At 40.9% G+C, this 26,674-nt stretch overlaps 1 protein-coding gene across 3 annotated transcripts in view; it reads left to right on the top strand.

Moving 5' to 3' along the window:
* The first annotated feature begins 2,430 nt into the window (after window positions 1-2,430).
* The window catches only part of Vapa (vesicle-associated membrane protein, associated protein A), a 36,410-nt gene continuing 12,166 nt past the window's right edge, over window positions 2,431-26,674 (top strand). For 2 of the 3 annotated variants that reach the window (NM_013933.3, NM_001355402.1), the window contains exons 1-4: window positions 5,338-5,673; window positions 23,839-23,991; window positions 25,350-25,453; window positions 26,522-26,602. In NM_013933.3, the coding sequence (NP_038961.2) occupies window positions 5,595-5,673; window positions 23,839-23,991; window positions 25,350-25,453; window positions 26,522-26,602 (417 nt within the window). In that variant the 5' untranslated portion in view covers window positions 5,338-5,594. Of the gene's footprint in view, window positions 5,674-23,838; window positions 23,992-25,349; window positions 25,454-26,521; window positions 26,603-26,674 lie in introns of all 3 variants that reach the window. The other variant, XM_017317500.2, reaches the window with a different exon arrangement.

Genomic DNA, 26,674 nt, shown 5'->3' with positions numbered 1-26,674 from the left:
TTGGCCTTCAGAACACACCCCTCATCACTCCTATGAGAGGTTTCTCTCTAGACCCTCAACATCAGTTACCACTGGCCACTCCCATATTACCCAGACTTCTCACTTCTTCTGTTTCCTGAAATTTGAGTAAAATACTAATTATTCCCCCTTTGTCTCTATGGGTTGACTGCAAGGTTGCAGGTGGAAATAATGTCTCAGCATTAGTCTCCAGCATCCACCACAAAGCTAGGCAAACAGCAATATTGTAAAATTTAATGCTGATTACATAACAGCACTGGGCACTGTTCCAAGCTCTTCTTGTGTAGTAACCCATTTAATTATTGTGACAAATCTGGAATGAAAGCCTTATTGTCTCACTTTACAGATGTCAAATAGGTAAAGAACCACATAGTGAGCTGTTAGGATAACATAGTGGAAACCAGGACTCAAACCAAGCAGTTCGGATCTGACGGCTGTACTTTTATTGATTGTATTTTATTAATCTTAATGTTTATTAACATCATGTCCTTCAAAACACTTAGTGACTCCACATGAACAAACTCACTGTTCTAAAACACATCTCTAGGGAAGGTTAGTTTACTCACAGAGAAGGGGTCCTTTTGATGGGCTGTTTGACACAGGATCTTGCAGTGCAGTTAGTCCAGGCTAGCCTCAAGTTTGCAGTTCTCTAACTTCAGCTTCTCAGTTGCTGACAATTATATGCGTGCACCAACATAACCAGATAAAACAGGTGTCACTTGTACAAGCAACCTTGAATAAATAGTCAAACCCATAAGAGAGAATCTGTCTAAAGGTGAATACTGTTAGTAACTCATTCCAGTTGATATAACAAAACCTTCATGTCTCTTGAGGCTCATAAAAATTTAGAGAAATGTGCTTAAGAATATGTATATGTTTATACATATGTGTTTAAGGATACTGTATTAGTCAGGGTTCTCTAGAGTCACAGAACTTATGGAGTGTCTCTATAAACTAAGGGAAATTATTGGAATGCTTACAGTCTGCAGTCCAACTAGGCCAACAATGGGCAGCTGTGAATGGGAAGCCCAAGAATCTAGGAGTTGCTCAGTTCCATGAGGCTGGGGGTTTCAGCTGGTCTTCTGTAAAAGCTGGAATACTGAAGAAGCATGTTCCAATAGATGTGCTGGTAAGTAAGTACAAGCAGGTGAAGAATAACGAACTCCCTTTTCCAGTGTCTTTATGTAGGCCTCCAGAGAAGCTATGGCCCAGATTGAAGCTGTGTACCACCACAACCCGACCTAAGCTTATCTTTACTTGGAATTTGGTCTGCCTCAGGCTGGCCTTGAACTCATGGGATCTGCTTGTCTGTCTCCTGGGATTAAAGGCATGGACCTCCTTGCCTGGGCCTAAGCTTTTCATAAGCTGTTCACTATGCATCTGATCCAGATCTGGTCCTCCAGCCTCATGTCACATGTCATCCAGCCTCATGATCTGGGTTGTAGGTACGCCTTCCATTTCTGGATTGTAGTTCATTCCAGATATAGTCAAGTTGACACCGGAGAATAGCCATTGTAGAGATGAAAAGGACCTTTCTGTGTTGCCTGAACTGATCTAAGAAAATGAGCATTAGGACCCAGGTTCTACCTTCTGTTAAAGAATAGAAGCTAATTAGTTTTTAATTTTTCCTGGACTACTGTGGACTGTCATTTATGGTGGCTGTAAAGAGTCAAAGTACAATATCCAGGGCAGGAGAGGTGACTCAGCTTTTGTGAGTACACATTCTTCTGGTCTCCATGGGTAAGGTACACATACATGCAGGCACTCATACATGCACATAAAATAAGGAAATCAGTTAAAAATACATAGAATGTAAAATTGGGCAGTGTTCTCTTCCTGGTTTAGGTCTAATACTGACATGAGTGCTCCCACCAGTTTCTATTCCCATATCTAACAGCAAAAGTTAACACTACTTGCCAACTGCTATAAAGCTGAGTAGTGTGTGATGTTTGTAGAGTTCTTTGTACTACAACAAAGATACTAATACATACCAAGGCACAAGGCACATACACAGAATGCTAGTTTATGAGGGGCGGGTGATTCAGGAGCAGTATTGATGTCCTAATAGTAATAGGAAGACTGATGCTAACAAGCTGCATATGTTCGTAGATTATTCGTTTTTAAATTCTTATGGTAGCTCCTCCTTCTCCCTTCTTTCTCTTTTCTTTTTTCCTCCTCCTCTTTCTCCTCTTTCTCTTCCTCTTCTTCTTTGACATAAGGTGTCACTATGCAGAGGTGGATGCCCTAAAGCTAGGTTGGCCCACCCTTTATACCTGCCCCTTCTGAGGGCTGGGATAAAAGACATGCATCGACACCATGCCTGGCTTGATATATATATATATACACACATATATATATGACTTGTTTTAGTAACACTAAGAAGCATTTGATTTCAGTGGTAAATAACGTAAATAGGAAGAAGTTTCTGTAACTCACCCAGTTCAAGGTTCACATGAAACCACGGTGAGTTGGACAATCACAGTCTCATTGCAGGTTGCTGGGAGCTTCTCTATGCTCTCCTGCTGACCAGTTGTCGGCACCCTGAGGATGCCTATGCTTCTTAGTGAGAGGTGTCTAACCAGCTGTGAAGTGGTTGTTTAGCCAAGGAGCTCATCCATAGAACAGTTCTTAGGCAAATGCGATAGTGGAGTTTGTTGGGACTCTTGGATTTTCAATTCAGAATGAAATAGATGTGCAACACTATCCTATGGACTGGTTATCCAACACAACTTTTTAAAAAACTAAATTAAACCCACAAGCTGTCTTTCAAACTGTATATATTTTTGTATTCTTCAAAATAAACATTTCAAAATAATTTTTGTGGATAAAAAGACTTCAAAGTCAAAGTAAATTAGCATTTGTTTTAAAAAGATTAAGTACTTCCATCTTACCAGGCTCTCCATGACTGAAGATCTGTGCCTTAGGTTTGGCACTGTCTCCTATGATCTCTTCTGGGATGGGGGTGGGGTAGGGGTGTGGACTCTATCTAAACCCTCAAGTTCTTAAACTGTGGGTTGTGTGCCCCTAGTGGGTCATGTAGCTGACTGTGGGGGTTGGGGAAGTTTAACAACAGCAAAAGGTTTCTGAACGTGCAACAATCAAATGTAAATCAAAGTCGAATGAGTAGTGAATGCAAAGGATTTGTGTAGGGGCTCACCCGGGCTGCACTGTGGGTTCTCACTGTAGCCCTGGTTCTGAACACGTCATGTATACTTTGTTCTTTATGTGCTGTCTGGCCACATAAGGCTACTGATGCTGCCTGAAACACCTTGGCTCAGATATGAACTGCAGTGCTCTCTTATTGTACAGTTTTCTAGTCTTTGAAGAGATTATTTTTAATTACGTATACTTGTTAGGATCTGTGCATGAGTGCAAGTACTCTCCAGTGGCCAGAGGCATTGGCTGTCCCTGGAGTTGGAGTTTCAGGTAGATGTGAGCAGCCTGCTATGGGTGCTGGGAACAAAATTCAAGTCTTCTGCAAGAGCAGTATGTGCTTTTAACCGCTGAGGCAGCTTTTCTGCTCCTAGACTTCTACTCTTCAAAGACATAATGGTTTAATTAAGGAAAAAAGATAATATTTTCTTGTTATTGTTTCTTAGCACATGTTAAATTTATACATCTTGGGATTGCATTGTGTTAGAATTTTTTATTTTAAAATTGCAGTTTGAGTTACTGATTTGCACTTCATTAAAAAAATCACACGAAAATTTTGGCTGGTGATTGGGATAGAATTTCCAACTATTTTTGAAATGTTTCCAAATCTATTTTTTTGCCACTTTGCACTAGGTATTTATATAAAATGATTCTCAGCATTGGTAATTATAAAATCAAAATAGCAATCAATTACAAAAAAAGTTGACAATGTTGTGTTTAGCAATATCAAATATTCAGCCAAGAATAAATAATTTTTACGTAGAGATGAACAAGGAAATCCATCTCGTTTGCATACAAGCTTGCTTTTGTCTTAAATGGATTTTTGGTCTGCTTCTTTTCAAAATTCATTTTTTAGGTTAGGATACAAAGTAAGCATTCAAAGAAAGAAAACAAACTTTTTTTTTTAAACGACCAATGTTTGCTTTATACCACTATTATATCCTATATACCTCGAGTGGCATGAAAGTTTTTCAGGTGTCGGGGCGGCAAGTTGAAAAAGTCTAATTAGCTGTATTCTAGACTGCTCATTTCGACATTTACTTCCAAGCAATCTAGAGTGCCTTTTCGTGGCAGAAGCATGAATATGTGCTTTGTTTCGCACGGAGCTTCCTAGAGATTTAAATTCAAGCAGCACCATAGGACACAATAAAGGTTTTTACAGCACATCCATTTGTTTTGTTTGCTCTTCCCGTCCCTGGATACCCTGGCAAGGGGCTGAATATCTGTCAGCAACTTGCTTGGCATTTTTTTTTTTTTTTCTCATTTGGTACAGGCTCTCCTAAGTGATACAGATAAAATTCGTCCCTAGCACGAGAATGTGGCAAACAGATTTGGGTATGAGTTTGAAGTGAACCACACTGTAGATACAGCACGTGAACTCCACGCTGTAGGAACAGAGATTTCGTTTCTACCCTTGTAGAGAAACTGTGCCTGGCACAGATTTCCCCTGGAACTCGTTCGCTTGTGAGCGAGATGTGTTTCCTTTGGCTGGGCAGGAGGGAGATGGGGAGGAGGCAGTCTTGGAACAGCAGGCAGAACGGAGCGCACGTTCGCTGAGGGCGGAAGGAATCCCCAGCAGACCAGAGGGACACGCCCTGCCGCTCTCCCAAAGGGCGGTCTCTCCTGGGATGCCTGGCTTCCAGGCAGCCTGCAAAAACCCTTCTCTTTTCCAGGGCAGACAAGACGCCCTCGGCGAGCCAAAAGCCGCGTCAGCGGCCCCACCCACTCGCCTCCAACGGACCCAGGTCGCCTTCCCGGTTCCCAGCAGCCACCGCGGAGGCGCCGCCCGCACAGGGCATGCTGGGAGTCGAGGTACCCGGCGCTTCATGACTCTCTTCCGTTCGGAATTCCACTTGGAACGCCGTGAGGTAGCGTCGTAGTCGGCGCTCCAGCCCCGCACTCGCAGCTCCAGGGCCCCAAGAACGACACCCCCTTCCCGGGGCGCCGTGCACCGCGTCTCCCCGCAAAGAGCCCCGCTCCGCCCCCCCGACCCTGCTCTACGGAGATTGACAGCGGCGCGGCGCCCGGAGCTGCGGCCAAGTCGGAGGTGCGCAGGCGCACTAGCTCAGCGTTGACCCCTCCCACCCCCCAGTTAGGCCCGGAGGGCGGGGCCAGCACGAGGGCTCCAGGCCGCGGGGGCGCGCACGTAGGCACGTAGGGCCCGTCACGTGGGGCGCCGAGGATCGCAGTGCGCGTGGCCGCGGCGGCTGGTGTGGGGTTGAGTCAGTTGTGACACCCGGAGCTGCTGAGCGGACAGGCTGCCCTCGGGACCCCCGCGGCCCGGCAGCAGGCGCGGAGCTTCGGGAATCGTGAGCCTGGCCCCGTCCTAGAGCTCCGCGGAGCCGGCGCCGCCACCGTCCCCTCGCCCCCGCCAGCGAACCGCCGCCGCGGGCGCGCCCCCGCTCTGCGCTGCGCTGTCTCCTATGGCGTCCGCCTCCGGGGCCATGGCGAAGCACGAGCAGATCCTGGTCCTCGACCCTCCTTCAGACCTCAAATTCAAAGGTAGGCTGGCTGGGACGCTCCGGAGCGGAGCTGAGGCTGGGGCTGGGGCTGGCGGGCGGCGGCGGGGTGGCCGGGCCGTGCTCCCCTCCCCCACGCCCCGGCCGAGCGTCGGAGCCGCGGCCCCGCTGCGTCCCTCGGCCCCGCGCCTCGCCGTCCGCCGCTGCCGGGCCGGGCCGGGCCGGGCTGGGCTGCGCTGCGGAGGGGAGGGGAGGGAGCCGCCGGGCGCCGCGGAGGGCTCCGCCGCCATCTTGCGGCCCCGCGGGGGCGCCGTGGGAGCCCGCCCGCGCCTTGCCCGCCGGCCCGCATGGCGTCCTTGCCCCAGGGGCGGCCGCGGCGCGGCGCGGTGCGGTCGGGCGGTGCGGGAGGGCGACTGGGAGCCGGAGCTCCCTAGTCGGCGGGCGCCAGTGGGCGCCGTTCGGCGGCTTTGGGCAGGCGCGGTCCGCCGCGGGCGAGGAGGCGTTCACGGTCGCGGCCTCGCCCGGAGTCTTTCCCGGTCAGGTGCGGGACTCTGGCTGAGCCGGGAGACCAGGCAGCAGAGTCTCTGGCTGGGACTGACCCCGCGTGTTGGCACGGCCCCCAGGCGCGCGGCAGAAAGCTGTGCGTCAGCTGGGGCATGCATGGTCAGAGGTTAATGGTAGTGGGTCCCTTGTGTCAGCTCGGATTGTCCCTAGGTACGGAGGACCCAGTCCTTGAGTGCACACTGTCTTTACTGAAGAATTCTTTCAGCGTTTGTGACCCGCTTACGCTTGCGGTTTCCCTGCGTATCCCGAGAAAGCTGCTAAGGTGCCACACAGCTCTGGAACTGTTGACTTTGGAGCATTGACTGTGATAGACAGTGGCTTGGTGATTCTTGTTCAGATCCAAGGCGGTTTGCCTTCTCAGTGTGTAGGAAACGAAACGTTACACAGAACAATTTACTTTATTTTAAGGAGAACCAAAAGAATGGAGCTAAAGAGAAAACGTGATCCTTCCTATCTTTAAATGTAAAGTGCCCCCCTCCCCCCCCCCCGAAAGTTAATACCTTGCGTTTTAATTTCAGGAACTGATGAAAACAATTTTCCTTAGGCGCACATCGATTCCAGTACTAAGAGAAAAAGTAAACCCATTAATAGTAGTGTAAGAGTTAGTCCAAATGAAAATAGCTGAATTGTCCTTGTGGGAACAATTTAAAATAGTTCCAGACACTTAAAGATTTTATATCTTAAATAGTTTTAGGGCTTATAAACATTGGGTATTCTGCTAGTCACATGCCCTGCAGGTGTTTCAGTACATTCACAAGTTTCTCTTTACTAGACAAGAACTTGATTGTGATTTTAAGGCAGCTCTAATATCTTTGGAATTGGGTCGTGAACCACACTTATAATCCCGGCATTCTGGAAGTCCAGAAACCATCCAAAGTTTGAAATCAACCCGGGCTACAAGGGAGACACTAGACAGTGTCTCAGAACCTCGGGTAGTGTGTATTTTCCTGCAGCAAATTTCTGTATTGCCTGATTGGTTTTTTTTGGGGGGGGGAGGGGGGGAGGGAGTGGGCGGGGTTTGCTGAGAAGTTCTTATAGTACTGTAGTAGCCATAGGTAATAGAAGCGATTTAATGAACATTTTTACGATATTTTGTGTGGTTTGCTTTTTCTCTTTTGACTGTAAGAGAAAATTATCTGTACCACATAGACATGTGTGAAAAGTCTTTTATGAGACAGGTTTTAAAAACGATTGGAAATACTACATTGTGCAGTATCCATATAGACCACTTATTTTTGATGTTAAATAATAACTGTGTTTATACAACAGACTATGTGTTACCAAAAAAATGATCCCAATACTACTGAAAAGGGCAGGTAAGTGGTACTTTGAGGGAGTAGCATGTCTGTGGAAGCTTTTAAGGGAAAAAGGCTCCTTTCAAGTTGCCTAGGGAAAGTTATGCAAATGGGAGTGGTTGGGTAAATCCTGAGGTGAGAAGATACATTGAGGTGAATAGACTTAAATGCCCAGTTGTTCAGAGACTTCTGGAAAGGTGGGTGAGATGGAAAGATAGGGAGGGAGAAATTCGAGAGGATTGGAGTAGGAGTTTGACATTTGGAGTTTGATGCTTTCCTCCTTAATGTTACTTTGTTAGTCAAAGATAATTTGGTACAATGGTAGCCTCTGAATTTAAATGCCCAGTTCTACACTAAGTAGGGGGATTTAGAATCCACAGTGCGCATGATCTTTTGGTTGACCATATCAATAATCACTTACCTGATCTTTACATGTGTTTAAGTGTAGGTTGTTTACACATCCCCTTTTGCAGAATTACTTGATGATCTGCTAGGTTTATTTGAATTATTTGGATTCACCATTGGTTTCTTCAGGAGTGACTCAGCCATTCTGAGATTAACAGTTTTCTTTTAATATGAATAATGACTTGATAAGTATCATTACTTTGCAGTTTTATTTCAGTCTTAGTCATAATTCTTTTATAATTGTAGAATGAATTCTAAAGCAGACCTTTTAGTGGCTTTAGTGCATAAAAAGATTTATCAATTTTTTTGGTTGCTTAAATCATAGCAATACTTCGACCAATAATTTAGATTTGAAATTGGATATTTCACAGAAAAAAAAACACTTTTTTGTCCTTAAAGTCTAGTATGTTATAAAGTTAGTTTATTGTTTTTTGTAGCATTTTACTTTTCCTAGATGTTGACAGTATTGGAAGGAAGTTTGAAGAAGAAAGTTTGTAAAAAAAGAATTCCAAGTGTGTGTTTCCTCATAAAGGTCCTGGAAAAGAGGAAAATGGGCTGAACTCCTTGTGTTGAGGTAGCTCTTGTGAGTACTGAGGAACACAGGGAGCTAGCTGTGCTGCCACTGTCAGCCAGAAGCCACACCCCTTCTAAGGTCTGAGAATGGTCTCCTCTTCCATCCCAGGCTGCCTTTGGATTCCAGTACACCTATGAGGATCTTGAATTCTTTTTAAATATAATTTTTAAAAAAATATTTATTTTTTATTTGTGTAAGTCTTTTCTTGTATATACATGTGAACACTACTTGGGTCCTGAGTGCTTGTGGAGGCCAGAAGAGGGTGGCAGGCCCTTTGGAATTGGAGTGACAAGTGGCCATTAGTTACTATGTGGGTTCTTGGAATTGAACCTGCATCCTCAAGAAGTATTCTCAACCACTGAGCCATCTCTTCAACCACTTTTAAAATTTTTTAAAAATATTTTTTGACAATTGTATGTGTGTGTTGCGTGCACACAGACACATTAACCTGATCATCTTTGTGTTCTCCATCTGACCCTCTGCCTCATGTTTCCCTCCTACCTTTGTGTCTTCACTAAAAAATTAATATTTTATTTATTTATATATGTGCGTCTTCATGTGGACGTGAGTGCAGATGCCCTTGGAGGCTGGAGGTGTAGGATTCCCTGAAGCTGGAGTTACAGATGGTTGTGGTGAGCCACCTGATGCGGATGCTGGGAGCTGAACTCAGGTCCTCTGAAAAGAGCAGCAGGTTAACCGCTCAGCCATCTCCTCAGGCTCCCCGTGCCTTAAAAAATCCTCTCCTGAATCCAGTTAGTGCTAGCCTCCTGTGTGTTGGTATGGGAGCATGAGCAGCTCACTGGTGCCACCTCCCTTACCCTAAAGACTGACTCTCCTTTCTCAGTAACGGTCAGCTGAGATGATCATGTGCAGCCCTGTGTAGATACCACAGCTGCTGTGAATTTAGAAGTGCAGTGGCCATGTCACGTCCCCAGAAGACAGCATAACATCTCTCTCATTGCACTCTTTTCTGTCCTCCTGCTCTTAGATTCTTTTCACCTTCTCTTTGACATTCTCTAAGCCTTGGGAGTGTGGCCCATTTAGGACTCAGCGCTCACTTTCACCAATCTTAGCACTTCTGAGTCCTGAATTAATTACTACTCATTACAGAAACATGCTTCTCTGCTAAAGGTTGAGAGCAGCACTTATGGGTATAAATGTGAATGTTTAGAAGGCAGGCCAACAACCTGCACCTGGAGTGAGACTACAGTGGTGGGTTCTACCCAGGGCCTAAGATCGCCCCAGCAGCAGTCTTTTAATGAGGTTTAAAAGGTATCAGTCTTCTTGTGGATGCGATTTCAAATACAATTAAAAACTGATTGGTTATCCCCCTCCCCCCATTAGTCATGCCACTATTACACCAATGGGCATAGCTTGCCTGGTAGGTTGGCATTGTCGCACACAGGGCCCAAGGTTGGGTAATTCTGTTATCTTCTCCCTAAGTGGCCTGCATAGCATCTTCAGGCACCGTGAAAGATTGTAGGGAGGAAGTTTCTCAATCCATTCCAGATTGGTTTCTCTGTGTTCTGCGGTATCTAAGACCTTGAATTTTAGTTCTGCCTTCCTCTTCCTTCCAAGTGCTGGGATTATAGATAAGTACCAAGCTTCGGGAACATCTTTGAATAGCAACATATCATTAAGATAAGCACAAGCACTGAATACTACAGTTCTTTTAGGGGGGAGTGGGCAAAATAGGAAATTTTACATCGTTTCAGATGCTCTTATTCTACATAAACTACATTCTAATTCTGGGAAGATCATTTCACAAACTGCCTTTAAATACAATCCTTAGCCAGTTCTTAAAAGTTAAGGTATTTGTTTGCTCATGGGGTAAGGTTTTATTTGTCGTTTTAGTATGTGTATATTGCTATAGTAGACTGCTTTCTTTAACACCTGTGTCTGTATACACCTGGCTGTTGCTAGGTAACTGTTGGGTGGAGCCTACAAATATCCTGGTCTTTTGTATTATTTTGCATTCCTCTTGGAAAACTAGTTCATGTTTGTAGTATTATTACTTAGTAAATCCTGTTCATGGTGTTGCTTCTCACCTCAATGTTTTACGTTCCTGAATGAAAGACACACAACACAGCCTTTATATTTTAGTATGCCTTAAGCAGCACAGTAGTTGGGCAACTGCCTAACCTCCGTGCTTTGAGAATCCACCTCCCGTTGATAATTCTGAGTGACTACTTACTAATTTCAATGTTCCATCTTGGTTGCTTCTGGGCCATGCTCTACTGGCCCCTTTACATGGTAGCTCCGCCTCCCTGTCCTGCATTCCTCGTGAATGGTGCCCTCCCCTCCCCCGTGGTCCCATGCCTGGGAAACCTAAAACCCTGCCTCTTTCTCTTTTCACCAGCTATTGGCTGCTGGCATCTTTATTTACCAACCAGAATTACAGGTGCAGACAGTTTTGAGGGACACAGCATCCGAATACAAGCAGCTAAAGTGTTTGCTGTTCTCCAGTTCCTTTACCTCCCTCACTTCCAAGTCACTGTAGTCACACTTCTGTCCTCACTACTTGATTGTTTCCTGCATTGATCATGTCCAGTGTATATGTAACTTTATCATTTACTACTATAGAAAGTAGTATTACTCTCTTGAAAAAACTTTAGACTTCAATATCACTATCTTATGTCTCCCCTCCTCCCAAGTCCCATGTGTGGCACTTCCTTAACCGTTACTGTTTCTGAGGCCCTGACTTGGTTTCAACACCATTGTTCCTTATTCAGACTTACTAGGTTTTTTCTCCCTCAACTCCATATTCCTGCTTTTGCACATTTTTGCAGATACCCAATTCTGTATTTCATCCAGGATTACAGTCAATCAAATACTCTCTGTTTTTGGTTTTGGAGATAGGTTTCACCATGTAACTGACATAGAACTGTAAACCAGGCTGACCTCCCAAACTCAAAAAGATCCGCCTGCCTCATCCTCCAGAGTGCAGGGATTAAAGGCGTGTGCTGCTAAGGGCTAACTGAAAATATTTTATTATTATTATGGTTATTGTGTGTGTGTGTGTATGGAGGGGGAGGAGAGAGAGGAGTGCGTGTGTCTGCATGCTGTGTCAAGGTTGTTCAGGATTGTTTGTGAAGGTCAGAGGACACCCTGGATTCTAACTCAGGCGTGTGTTACAAGTGTCTTACCCACTGAGCCATTCACTGGCTCAAAGACTACACAAGTCTTAATGTACTATTTGGATTTGAATGTCCCTATCAAGTGACAGCTCAGAACCCACATAGTCCTAGCTCTCCCACTCCTTAACCTGAACATCCATATTTTATAATTAGCACGCATACTCATAATCTCTTTTTGCCTCTGTTGGTCTGACTTTTTAAATGCATCTTCTGTTAGTAAACTTGTTATTTTTTAGAATTAATTCAGTCATGAATTTGTCAGGAGTAAGTGTTGGAACTACAATCGTGAACATTTGTCTTTGTGGGGGCAGTTCTAAAGGTCAAAATCTCAATTTCCAGATGGATGAAATGTAGGGGGAAGCCTTCTGACAGTCCAATAGTAAATTGAAGTTACCTAGTGCAGTGGTTCTTAACCTATGGGTTGGGACTCTTAGCAGACCTTTCTCCAAAATATTACAAGTCATAACTGTAGCAAAACTAAGTAAAACGAAGTAGCCATAAAGATAATTTTATGGCTGGGGATCACCACATCATGATGAACTATATTAAACAGTGGTAGCATTTAGGAAAGGTGAGAACCACTGACCTAGAAGAAGAAAGGAGTACGTAAGTACACGATCCTGGGGTAGAAGGGAGCGCATGATGTTAACTGAAAGGTTTCCAAGCAGCAGTAGTAGAAATGACCAGGGTATATATAGTTCTGGTTTGGTAGGTCAAGTTAGAAGTTTCTTCTTTTCTTCTTCTTCCCCCTCTTCCTCCTCCTTCCCCTCCTCCTCCTCTTCACTGAGGGATTAAATGGTGTGTGTATATGGTATTTTTTTTTAATTGGGTGGAGAGACAGGTATAAAGGTATGCCAGGCTATTTTGTGTTCCATTAAGAAATACTTAATTGTAGCTGTGCAGATTGGTATTAGAAGTGAGATAATTAGATGCTGTAGTGCTGCAACGATTGTGGCAAGAGGTGGGCATTGGTGTTGGAGATAATAGAAGGTCAAAGTAGACGTGTGCTGAGAGAAGGTGCGGCTTCCTAGATGGTGTTCGTGAAGTGGAGGGATGGTGGCCTTCACTGAGCTAAGAAACACAGATGTCTGGATGAGACTGATAACATTTTCTTTTGGGTATATGGAAGAAAGGTAGGAGGAAGACCATACTTCCAGTGTGGCAGTATGCTTGAGGCTTGTAGATAACTAATGAGAATGTGCTGTAAGTGTGTATGTGTGGATTGGTTGAACCTTTAGGAATTTCACCTGTGGTAGCAATTCTTTTTAAAACAGAACTTGGATCTCTTTGCAATTGGGATTTTCATCTGCCTGTTGCACATACTTGTATTTTGAATTTTCATACTTCTAAAAAAACAAGTGCTAAGGTATTTTGTAAAAAATTGATTAAGTAGATTGGTTTTTTTTTTTTTGTACCTTTTGTACAGTCAGTGAGACAAAGAGTATGGGGGGGCTTGACTTTGGAAGTTTTGTGACTACATATAAGTATTAAGTCATTTAACTTGCTTTGGTGGCATTGGTGGGACAAAGTGGAAAGAGAATCCAGAGTTGGAGCTAGCTTGGGCTACATGAATGGAAGGGCTAGGGTGGGGTCAGGGGGATGAGACTAGGAAGACGGCTCAGGTGCTTGCCTGCCATAGTGAGAACCTGAGTCTGGATTCCCAGCAACTGGGTTAAAAGGAAGGTGTGGGGCTCCTGCTTGTAATCACAGCACTGCACGTACTGCAGAGACAGCTGAGGCTCTGAGGGCTTGCTGGCCAGTCAGTCCCATCCTGGTTGGTAAGGCCAATGAGAGACTGTCTCAAAGGACACCTAAGTTTATTCTTTGGCTTTCACATGCTTGCACATGTGTATCTGCAGGTGCACATATACAATTAAAAATATCAAAAATCACCTTAGAAGTTATTTTAATCAAATAGGAAAATATGCTGTAGTATTCCTTTCATTTATAAATTTTGATTTCTATGGTTTGTGATCAACTGTGGTCCCAAAATAGAAGGGGAGAAATTTCCAGACATAAACAGTCATAAGTTTAAATTTGTGTCCTTCTGAGCTAGAGGCTTGCCAAGGACCTGACTGTTGGGCCAGTTATTTCCACACTGCAAAGCTGCCCACTAACCAGTTATTTGGACATTTTCTTACCAGATTGTTGGTATCACAATATTGTTTCCTTTAAGTGCAAAGTTCTCAGCTTAGTAGGGAAACAGAAACTAACTCTATGGTGTGATGTTGCAAAAATCTACAATAAGAAAGGGTCTCTCTGCATGACTGAAAAAGGGAAGGGATTGTCTCTGGATTTGCTATTGAACTTCAAATGATAAAAATGGATGGCAGTGGTATGTGATACAGGCTTGGTTAGAATGGAAAAGGCATTAAATTATAGGACTTGATTCTGGTTTTGATTTTAAGTTTTGGGACATGGGAAAACTTGACTTAAGTTCTTCAGAATTTGGTATTTTTCCAATTGTTAGCATTGGTAATTGTTAAAATTATGCTTTAGTGTATCATATTCTCCCCCCCCCACAACAGAATTTGTTATACATAGTTAAGATATTGGTTAGCTATTATTGTTGCTGTGACAAAATATGGGACAGGCAACCAAGGAAGAAAGGTTTCTTTCATTCACTTTACCATTTCAGGGAGATAGAGTCCATTGTGGGGTGAAAGTTGGTGACAGGAGTTTTAGGTCACACTGAATTCTCAGTCAGGAAGCAGACTGGTGGTGAGCTCTGGTGTTTACTGTCTTCCTCCTTTTTATTTGGTCTAGTACTTCAGCCAGTGAAATGCTGTGACTCACAGTTCATGTGGATTTCCTATCTCAGTTAACCTGACCTAAGTCACCCTTTTGGTGTGCACAGACTTAATTCTGCTAATTCTAGATCCTGTCAGGTTGACAAGTTAGTATCCATCACAGGTGTGTGTTATGGGATGTATGTAGTAATGAATGGCTGCATGACTGAAGCAGACTAGCTTGTTTCCTTACCCCTCCTCTCTTGCCTTCCTCACTCCTTCCCCCAGTTGAAGTTTTGTCATGTAGCAAGAATCCAGACCCAGCACGGTTGAATGTTTGTGTATTATTAGGTCTCTAGAGATGTTTCAATCCTACATGTGTGCTCATTTGTATTTTTTTGACCTCTTTCTGTCCATCATCCCTCCCTTTTCAAGTTTTCTGTTGAAACTTTTTGGGGGTGGGGTTGGTGACCCAGAATTCAGAGATGTGCCTGCTTCTGCCTTCTAAGGGCAGAATTAAGGTGTGTACCACTGTGCCTGGGCTAAAAATGCTTTGTCTGTGCAGAAATAGTTTGTGAAGGGACCCTGCTGCTGCTCAGGAATCTATTTATTGGTCACTTCCTCATCTTTTTCTTGTTGGCTTTGTGTCTGTCTTTTGAGGGACACTCATGTGAAAGCTTATTTGCTTTTCTGAGATGGATCTGGCTTTCTTAGAATTATAAAGAATTGTTTTTGGGAGGACAACCTAAAGGAAATATTATTTGCAAATACCTGTTTACTTCCTGGGTTTTCTATAACGAATGTGACTCAGATCATTCAAAATTTTAAACTTAGGAAAGTTTCCTAGTGTTACTACATTGTATGCTTTTTTTAAAAAAATGTGATTTAATAATTTAAACACTAATATCTTGATTTACTTATTTGTGTATTTTTGTTTGCCCTTTTTGAGTGGGGCGGGTATGCTGTAATCAAACCTGGACTTTATGCATAGGAGGCAAATATTCTGCTACTGAGATGTATCTTAAGTACTTGCCTAATTACAAATAATATTCTATAACCTGTTTCATTTGTTACTTGAATTTCAATTTCTAACAACAAAAAGGAAACATTTTCTTTGCATGTCATATTCTTATTTAAAATAAAACCCAACAGTAAGTCTTTAGCATCTAATCAGTCTTGAAATTTTTCCAATTGTGCTTCTGGTTTTAGTTGTTTGTTTCAGTATGTGTGTTGTATTAGGTTGCTGTGTGCTGTGTATTGTCTTGATCTAACGTAATGTTCCTCACCACTTTTCTCTGCTCCTTTAAGTCATGCCATTGATTTTTTGTGAAAAGACTATATCAGTTGTCCCAAAGTCTCATATCTAGATATCTTGATGTATTTTATGTAAGGTTTATCTTGATTAAAGGGGGTTGATTAGTCTTGGATTTCCATACTTGTGGCAAAAAGTATTTCATAGATTACATTGTGTCACATCTGTTGTCCTGCTTGTAGTGATAAACTGGTTGGTCATGACAGTCTTAATCTTTCATTGAAAAGGTATATAATTGTGATCCAGTTTTTGTAATATATACAGTTGATATGCTGAATATCCTTGAATAAACACAGGTTTATGCTAGTGTTCCCATTGCAGTGTTACTTCCAATAAATTCATTGATCTTGGGAGAATGTTTTTGGTTTAGGTAACACATGTCATGCAGATTTACAGTTTAAATTGTAGTTAAAGTCTAATCTGACCTGGCAAGAAGACTCAGTGGGTAAAGACACTTGTGCCTGACAATCTTGAGTTTAATCCCATGACCCACATAGAGGAAGAAAAGAACATACTTTTTCAGATTGCCCTCTGACCTTCACATTTGTACTGTGGCACCAATACACATGTGTCACATGCACAGACACAAAGTTTAAAAAAAAAAAGCAAAAACTTTAAAAACGTAAAACCTAATTTGTAACAACTTTGCAAATGTTAATTCAAACTGCACATAAATGTGATGTTGTCATCAGTTGCTGGCTTCTTGTGAGAATTTTATTGAATGTATTTGATACTTATTTCTCTGAAAATTGACCCATTAAACAAGTAGGTTTAAGGTTCCTCCTCTTCAGATAGTGTGGATTGGTTCAGTGGGCCAATGTTTTAGGATTAAACAAAACAAAATATCACTAGGAAGAACAGGATCACATCTGAAAAACCCACTTAACACCATGTTCACAGATTCCACAGCTTGAGATCAAACAACTGTTTAAAAGGAAAGGTATTTTTTAAAAATATGCCTGTATTGAACATGCAATACACCTTTTTGTTATTTCTAACATGTAATAATTGACATAGTATTAACCTTTTATTTGATATTGTAATCTAGATATACTTTAAAGAATAGTAGTAGATGTGTGTGTAGGTTGAGAGTAAAAAATATATTGGCATTTATTTCAATGGCAAAGGAAAATTAGGAAAGGCTAGCTTATATCTACTGATGATTGACAAGTTAGAATTTTTTATGCCTTGATTTTAGGCACAGATTAAAGTCTTACAGACTTAAAGACAAATGACAGATTTGGGCCAGTGTGTGCAGAAACACTTAGTTGAGAGAAGAGACACTAGGCAAGAACATTTTTATGGTGCTTGCTCTTTTAGGATGTAATCTTTGACTCTATTTCATTTCCCATGCCACCAAATTGCAAATACTGAACTCTTTAAAATAGATATTTGTTCTTTATGTTTTTTTCTTGAATGTGGTTGGATTTTTTGAGACAGGGTTTCACTGTGTAGCCTTGGCTGTCCTGGCTCTGTAGAGCAGGCTGACTTGGAGCTCTTACAGTTTTACCTGCTTGTGCTTTCCAAGCACTGGGACTAAAGGTGTGTGCCACCTCCAGTCCACCCCCATCATCTGGCTGCTATTGGATCTTTTAATTTCTGGAAAAGTCTACACACGCACACACGCGTGCACCTCGCCCCACGGCACCCCCCCCCTTTTTTTATTTGGTAGTAAGTTTGAGGCTATTCTGGGCTACATATGAAATCCTATGAAAAACAAACCAAAACTAAAACCAGCCTAACAACAAAAATCTAGAACAAAACAAAATAACAATCACAGAAAGAGTGTAATAGAATGTCTTAAAAAGCAATCCTAAATGTTTGAGGAGGAATAATTATTGTCTAGCATCTTTATTTACCATTGAGAAAGACACTGTTGGGATAATAAGTTGATTCTGTCACTTACTTTTGAAGATGGGAGGGACCTAAGAGATCTTTTTGCATATAATGGTTAGATTAATTTGGGGGAATCACTGTGTATGGCTTTAGACTTTAAGCCGTTCAATTTTCTACATTATGTTGTTTTAACAAAGCTATAATACACCAATAACAGAAATCCCTCCTGCCTGTCTTTTCATTGAGAGCAATGAAAGGAATAATTGTTTTAATTTAACATGCTTTCTTTTGTGAAGATGACAAACGGGTATTGGATTTATATGCCCAAAATAACACTGCAGGTTTGGGAAAGTCGGGTAAAAGAAGTAAAAGACACGAATCCAGCTCATTGGTAGCTTTTAACAATGATTTTGACCTATTGGGTGGGCAGATGTGGCATCCTCCCTCCTCAAATGACTGCACACTCACTGCCTCTCTATTAAGTGCATTTTGTTGAGTTTTTCATAATATATTTGTAAAATGTTTACTTATATAATACACTATGGATGGATAAGTGCAGTAAGCAGCTTAAATAATTAAAGCTTTGAAATATTAGAGAGGCTTAAGTAAAATTATGAAGTCTTGGCTTAGCACTAATCTCAAACCAATACTTTTGTGAAATTTTATAAAGGGCTCTTTTTTTAGTGTTTTAACTAAACCTTTTTGAGTAGAAATAGAACTCATTTGGGGCTGGAGAGGTGACTTACCAAATAAGAGCAGTGGCTGCTTTGTTAGGGGTCATGAGTTCAATTATCAGCATCCACATGGTGGCTCACAACCATCTATAACTAGTCCTGAGGGATCAAATGCCCTTTTCTGGTGTGCAGATGTACATGCAGACAAAACACCCATATACATAAAATATATAAATAAATCCTAAAAGGACTCATTTTGTTTTTCCTGAAAATGGGGCTGTTTGTACAACAGTATTTGTACAAGAATGCTTACTAGTAACTGATGTCAGACATTGTTGTAACTGCTGTAAGTACAGCAGTGCATGAAATAGAATTAGTCCTCATGATAGCTCAGCACAGTATAGAACAGGGAAATAATTTAAGGTGGCTTCCTTGCTTTAAGAAATTTGTAGGGACTAGAGATGGCTCAGCAGTTTAAAAGTGCTTGTTGCTCTCTCAGAGGACCTGTGTTCTATTTTTCCAGCAACACATGGCAGCTTTTAACAATCTGTAACTTCATTTCTAGGGGCTCTGACACCCCCTTCTTGCCTTCCCAAGAACCAGGCAAACACAGATGTACATGCAGTCAAAACACCCATACACATAAAATTAAAAAAATATATGTAGTGAACATGTTTAGCGCTTTCTTGGATGTAAAATACTTACATATTATTTATTTTAGGAAGTGTTTAACGTTGGCCTTTGGGACCAAAGGAAGTAAATACGTTATATAATGCTAATTTGATTGCTCTAATGCTCCAGGAATCTACATGTACTTAATGGAAATAAGTACAGTTGAGGCTCTGGAGTCAGACCTGGTTTTACTTTTACTGTTTTTGGAGACAAGGTCTTTTTACACATCCTGGCTGTCCTGAAACCACTGAGTTCAGTCTGACTGTGAACTCAGATTCTGCCCTCAGAAGAACCACCATGCCAGCTTAGGAAACTATTTAGCTAGTTTAAGTTAATTTGGCAAAACCTGTGAAAAGATGGTAAATACTAATGAGTTTTATTTATGTATTTTAAGTAGGGAATATCCAGCCCTCCTCAGGATTTTCACCTTTATATTCAGATAAAAGTACAGTGAAGGTATAGTGTGGTCAGAGGGCAAAATTGTAAGACTAGAATGATTTATGAAGAAAAAGAGTTACATTTGAAATAAAAAACATGTCTACTTTTGCCTTTTATTATTTCTTGTTTAAAAATGACTGTTAGCTATATTTCTGGTATATGGTAATTCAACAGATAATGTATGTATTGAGTAGCAAAAGGTCTCAAAGCTTGTTAACTTCTTCAAATGAATTAAATGTTTAGGAGTTTATGGTGTAAGAGAATGAATGGGACAAGGCATACATACATATAGTAGGAAAAATGGGAAACACCAGGAAATACATATGGGTTATGTTTCATATGAATTGTATAGACAACCAGTTAATAGATTCCTTTAAAGGTGAATTCTTTGGTATTGAAGCCACTATATAATAGTACTATGTAAGTACACATAGTCTGTGTACCATAGTGAAGAACCAAGAAAGACTGTCAGCAATTGTGAAAAGATTGAAATTTTCACTTGCTACAATTTCATGGATGTTAGAACACTTGAAAACATTTGAATTGAAGTAAAAACCTTGTTATTCATGACACTACAGGAACTTCAGTAATTGTGATGCTGTTCCAAGATGGATGAGAAAGGGCTTCAAATTGGAGCTAGCCACAGAGTGGCTTTGCATAGAGCAGAGAAACCCTGAGCTTAGAGAATGTTAATCTTTCATGGTGTGCTGCATGGAAATTCACCTGACCTTTGATGCAGAGTATGGGGCAGAGCAGTAACTGTACCTGATCTGGTCCTCAGGAAGGAGGCATTATCTTGTAAGACTATTTTCTGCTTAACACATCCCTGAACGGAGAGGAATACAGGTAGAAATGCTAGACTCTTGAAGCCTTGTGCCCATAGTTAGATAGGAAACATCTGACAGCACAGCATTGATAAAAAGGAATTGGAGTGTGTAGGTGAGTGTTTTTTATGAAGAGTGTCATAATAAAGGACAAAAAGCAAGCTGCTTTCTACCCCTGCTTGATTCTCTTTGTAGCTGAGCTTAGCATGACAATTGAAGAAAATTTTATTGTCAGTAATTCATTTGTGAATGGATGAAGTTTTAAAACTTAGAATGGCTCTATTTTAGAACCATAGTTGGGATTTCTTAAGTTTTTTTTTTTTCTTTTAGACTTTTTTTTGTGTTTATGAATGCTTTGCTAGTAAATATAAGCCCAGAGCTTGGGAGGCAGTGACAGGCAGATCTTTGAGTTCAAGACCAGCCTGGTGTACAGAGTGAGTTCCAGGACAGCCAAGGCTATACAGATGAACCTTGCCCCGCCCTGCTTCTGCTTCTTCCTTGGGGTAACCAGGCCCATTGTACACCAGGTTCTGTTGGAGGGAGGGAAACAGCCAGGTGTAGGTAGGTGCAATGCAAGACCTTGGTTGGTGATAAGTGTGTGGGTAAAGAACACACCTGGGGACAGCCTTGGAGAACTGATTTATTCATTGCTTGGGGAGAAAGGGTATTTATTCCCCTGAGATGGTAGCCAAGGGTCCAGGGCAGGGGTGGATGGAAGATACTTTATCTGCACAGCAGGGCCTTGTAGGGCTGGTGCTGCTGCTGCTTATAATGTCAAACAAGGGGCGAGGCCTGATGACTGTCAGGGTAATATATTTCTGCTAGGGTTGATGGTGAGGGGAGCTATCTTTAGGTTGGGAGTGGGGAGGAAGCCAACTCCTGCCGTCCTCATATTTGAGGAATTCTGAGTAGAAGCTTCTCAACCACCCCTGTCCCCTCCCTGTAAGCCTGGACCCTGTCCTGAAAAAACAGACATAGACAGGGAACAGTGTGGCCAAGACAATACGTTTTGGTTGGAATTAGTGGCAGAATAAAACCTCATAGAATGTTCAAGAAGAAAAGAGCTTGGAAGAGTTGGGTCTTTCAATCCTCTAAAAGTATGTCTTTCCTCAGCCAGAGACCTCAGTTCCTCTCATTGGGGCCACATCTTAGATTTTATTGCTTCCCAGTAGAGCCAGTCACTCTGGGCAGTGGGGACATTCATGACCCAAGTTATAGCAGCTTGAGTTTAATAGGATAGGAATATAATTATTCTGTGGGACTGCCCTAGTATTGCAGAATATTTATTATTCTGTATCCCTCACTCTTCCTGGTGGACGGTTTAGCCATAATGCCAAGGGAAAATATTTCATGTTTTTATGTAAAAGGATATGTTTGCAGCTTATGTTTTACACCTTTGTTTATATAACCTCTTTTTTCCTGAGATGTGAAAAATGTGTGTGTGTGTTAGTAGGGTGATAACAGCTCCCACCACAGTCTTACTAGCTTTTATGAATTCAGTGTTAAGATTGTGTGTATAATGCCTGTGCATGCTTTTAGCTTTCATCAGATTCCCAAAGAATTCTGTGTCTTAAAAGTGTGGACCAGATGTTTCTTTGAACCAAGCAGCAGTCTTTGTTAGCCATAAAATTCGGCTATATTATTCACTGTTACTAATACTCTTCAATCTTCCGTTTTAACAAGAAACAATGGGTTTGGACTCATGCTAGCTTAGAGGAATCCAGTGGAATAAACAATCTCCAATTTACTTCTAAGGTGTTTTATAGGATTTATGACATTCTATTTCTCAAGGTTAGTGTGTCTAAGCATTTTGTTTTGGAGAGATTCTTTTTCCTTTTGATATATTATTTTATATTTTTAAAAAAAGATTTATTTATTATATGTAAGTACACTGTAGCTGTCTCCAGACACCCCAGAAGAGGGCATCAGATCTCATTACAGATGGTTGTGAGCCACCATGTGGTTGCTGGGATTTGAACTCAGGACCTTCAGAAGAGCAGTCAGTGCTCTTAACCTCTGAGCCATCTCTCCAGCCCTATCTTTGCATTTTTATATTTGGAATATATAATCCTTCTTGGGTAATACATTAAGTACTCTATAAAACATATAATTCTTAGGCGTTTGATTAAAATGTCATAGTTATTTTTAAAATTGTGTAGGCTGGTCAGAAGGGTCAGCTGTAGAGACCTGCCACACTAAAGCTCTCAGTTACAGTCATGATTTATGGGCACTGACACCATCTATTGATCAGAAACCAACAATTGGGTAGCAGCAAAGAGTATAAGATCGCCTACAGAAGAAAGGAGTGGCATAAAATGAAACAGGCACTCCAAGTAAAAGCTTATTTCTCAAGGCTTGAACTAAGTTTTAAATTTTCCCACTTTTGTGAAATTGTTTTTTTTCTCATGTTAGGCATTAGGCACATTTAGTCTGTCTTTAAAAAGTCTTTGTCTCAGACAGTTTACCAACACTCAAAGTTTATTGTACATGGTTGGTGAATTTTCTAAATCTAGATTTCAAAGTATGACTGTTGCAAAGTTTTAAAAAACATAGTCTTTGTTTATGACTCAAACAGGTTAGAAGGTGACTCTGGTTCAGGGAGCTTGCAGCCAAGCTTGAAAATAGTTCAATCCCTTGAACCCACATGGTAGGAAAGCATTGATCCTGATGATGCTGTGCATGTAGACATACAGTCTAAGTGACAAATAAGGGAATGAAAAAGGCTAGATAAAAATAGGAAGGCTTTTATAATGTCTTTTCCTTCAGGCTTCTTGACTTTTCCCTCCCTTTTTGGTGCTGGTGGTTGAATGTGGGACTGTAGCCATGCTCCAGTAGTCTTCTTAGTGCTCTAGTTAAGATCATCAATATCACTCCTTTGACAAATAAAAAGCAAAAGCATAAAATAGATGTTTAAAAGGCCATTTAAAACCATTAAACAAGAAAACCATTACAAGACCATTAAAACAATTAAAATGCCTTCAAAATCAACAAGAAATTCTTGCTGTGAAACTTAGACTGTATAATCTGTTTTGGCTTTTCAGATGAAACCAAATAAGTTTATCTTCACATCTCACAGCCCGTTTTAAAAACAAAACAAAAAACTGAGGATATACTGGTTAAGTAGAGCTGGGTCAGCTTTTTGAATTCGTTTTGTTGAGTACAGAATTAAAGCTTTAAGACAAGACTTCGTATTTAGATAGAGCATATGACATACCACTCATAAGTACTTAATACACGTGCATGAATGAATTGAGACAAGTGAGTACTGTCAGGTTTTAGTTTTGTAGTTGGCCTGTGAACGTAAAGATTAGCACTGGTGAAGACCACTGGGGGACTTGTGTCAGTCATGTGATGTGTTATGAACATGCTATATGAGTACAGTTTGGCTGACAAGATGGCTCATTGGATGGAGATCCTTGTTGCTAAGCCTGAGGACTGGAGTTGGATTTTTGGACCCCACATAACGAAAGGAGGGCACCAGTTGTAAAAAGTTGTCTTCTGATCTCCACATACGTACTGTGACATGTACATGTTCATATGTGCAACACAAACATGATAAATGTAACCAAAATTAAAGAACAAAAATCATAGTTATTTTATGGATGAAATCATCAAAAGTTGAAAAAAAAGAGAGACAATTTTTGTTTTCTTTAGAAAAGTGGGATTGAGATTATATTAACTTAATCTTGAATTATGCTTTTGTTGTGACTCCAGTTAATCTTTTCTCTGTCTGCCCCTTACCTTTCAGGCCCCTTCACAGATGTAGTCACTACAAATCTTAAATTGCAAAATCCATCGGATAGAAAAGTGTGTTTCAAAGTGAAGACTACAGCACCTCGCCGGTACTGTGTGCGGCCCAACAGTGGGATTATTGACCCGGGGTCAATTGTGACTGTTTCAGGTAGTACTCCATGTCCTAGACCTTTGTAGGTTTGAATATTGACATTTCATGACTGTTGCATTTGATGTTTAGTGTTTTTATCTGTTTATTATTTGGCTTCAGTGTTTGTGTAAAGATGTTCCTTGGGTATCTTACCGTACAGACATTTTATTGAACCTTTCCTCCTCGAGACTTACGTGGGAGTGTATGATTGCCTAGGGTCAATTTGAAATGTTATCTATTCTGTATTTCCACAGCTTTCCACTGTAGCTTGTGTTCTTATTTATCTTTGAAATGGCACTGTTTTGTGATTAAATCATGTTCTGTGCATCTACAGAAGCGTTTGAGTCTTAAAAAAAAAATGCCTGTTTTGGGCCTACTTTTAAAATCAGATGAGTTTTTATTCCTTTCAGTGTAAATGACAACAGTGTCTTGTTCCTTGTTTATTGCTTACAGTAGTTCCTTCCATACACATCACGTATTCCTGCTGTGAGATCTACTGTGCTATCCAAATGTTCCTTTCTTAGACAGCCTTTCCAAGGAGACAGTACTTTGTAACACGTGCCATAGGTGGCAGGTCTGACAGCATGTGTGGCTCCATGAGACTTTAACTTGTGGGAAAACCTCTCTGTGCTCACACAGACTTACTCCTTTTTTTTTTTTTTTAAAAAAAAACAAAACAAAAAAAACAATAGCTTTCAACTCCTGCATTTGTTAATTACAAAAGGCTCAGGAAAAATGGATTATGTCATTACAGATCATGGAGTTAGAAATGTGTGTATTAAAATTCTTGGTGACCTGATAACTTAGGTGATCCCTAAATTTTAAGATAACTACAGCTTTTATTTTCAAGTTTATAGAATATTAAAATAGTAAGTTATTTAAGGCTCAGTGAGACTGTTTAGAAGTAGAACCTGACTGTAAATGTATCCAATATACATTAGTAATTACTGATTTGTTTATCACCTCATCTTGGATTTACGTAACATAAATTGAACTGGAGCCTTAAAACTTGGTACAGGCAACTCAGGTCTGGAGACGTAAAAGTGAATGCTATTGGGATCTGGGAATAAAGTCTAAAGACCAATCAGTTATCCTTTGTTTTCTTAAAATTAGATTTAAACAAATGAACACATTCTGAGTAATTGTTTAAAATCCAGTTTAAAAATAAGTTATATTAAAAGTGTCTAAGTTATCTAAATTAAAATCAACACAAAATGAATTTAATAATAATTGAAAGTTAAAAGGCTGCTTGTGCCTCTTGAGGATAATTTAAGTTTTTGAACCCATCTTGGTATGCATTAAGTTTGTGTGTTAGTGTGGTGGTATTAAATAGGACGTAAACTGTAGATGACAGTGTGCTTTCTCTGTTTATTTAGTAATGCTGCAACCCTTTGATTATGATCCGAATGAAAAGAGTAAACATAAGTTCATGGTACAGACAATTTTTGCTCCACCAAACATTTCAGATATGGAAGCTGTGGTAAGTGTAGAAGTTGTACAGAAGTTATTTTTGGAAATGTAGTTTAAACTTTGTTTAGCTCTCAACAATCCATATTTCCTTGCCAAAAATTAAATATCAGAACAAAATTAAAATTTAAACAATTAAAAGGTTTTGTTTTTTGATATATATTTTTTTCCAAGGCATGATTCGGCTTGTTCTGGAACTTTGTAGACCAGGCTGGCTTTGAACCTACAGAGATCCTCTTGCCTCTGCCTCTTCCATTGCTGGGATTGAAGGTGTGCTCCACTCACCATGCCTGAAATACTGTTCTTTAGAAACCATTTAGACATGCTAAAGTGGAGAAGACAGTCGTGTGGATTGCTTGCTGATGCTGTTGTCACGTTTTTCATCACATTGTTTTATTGTGGTGTCAGAGATAGCTTGGTGGGGCTGGCCTTCCATTCTACTGCATAGTATGGTTTCTAGGATGAAAGTCAGGCCACCAGTGTGGCAGCGGTGCCTTTCCCTGCCGAGCCCGGTGTCCATGAAAGCTTTAATTAATGGTGATGGTAGGTCTGCAGTGACATTGGTACATGATTGTAGGCAGTCTGCAGTCAACTCAGGCTTCAGTTGTCCCTGAAGGTTTCAGGTGAAGCCTCCTTGCCACGGTGCTCTCTCTCTTTTCATCTTTGAATTTTTGTTTTTTGGATTTTTTTTTGTTTGTTTGTTTGTTAAATTTCGGGGAATGCTTTCAAATTTTGACAACTGAAATCATGTCTCTTTTGTCTTTTCTTTTTTTATTTTATTTTATTTTTTTTATTTTTATTTTTTATTTTTCGAGACAGGGTTTCTCTGTGTAGCCGTGGATGTCCTAGAACTCACTCTGTAGACCAATCTGGCCTCGAACTCAGAAATTCACCTGCCTCTGCCTCCTGAGTGCTGGGATTAAAGACGTGCCCCACCACACCCGGCTTCTTTTCTTTTTTTAAAAAATAAGACATGCATACATAAATACAACTATAAAAATTAGAACTTCTTTATGGGTAACTGTATCAACATTCTTGGAATAAAATATACTAATTTGTTTTATTTCTATTTTCTTTTTAGTGGAAAGAAGCAAAACCTGATGAATTAATGGATTCTAAATTGAGATGTGTGTTTGAAATGCCGAATGAAAATGATAAGCTGGTAAGTAAAAAGTATCAGATAATTATCAGCTTTTGATTTTGGACTTGGTGTGGCTGGTCATTTTATGCGACT

The sequence above is a fragment of the Mus musculus genome, chromosome 17 (genome assembly GCF_000001635.26).
Source record: "Mus musculus strain C57BL/6J chromosome 17, GRCm38.p6 C57BL/6J".
Taxonomy (NCBI): domain Eukaryota; kingdom Metazoa; phylum Chordata; class Mammalia; order Rodentia; family Muridae; genus Mus; species Mus musculus.
This window is presented reverse-complemented; position numbering and strand designations above follow the sequence as displayed.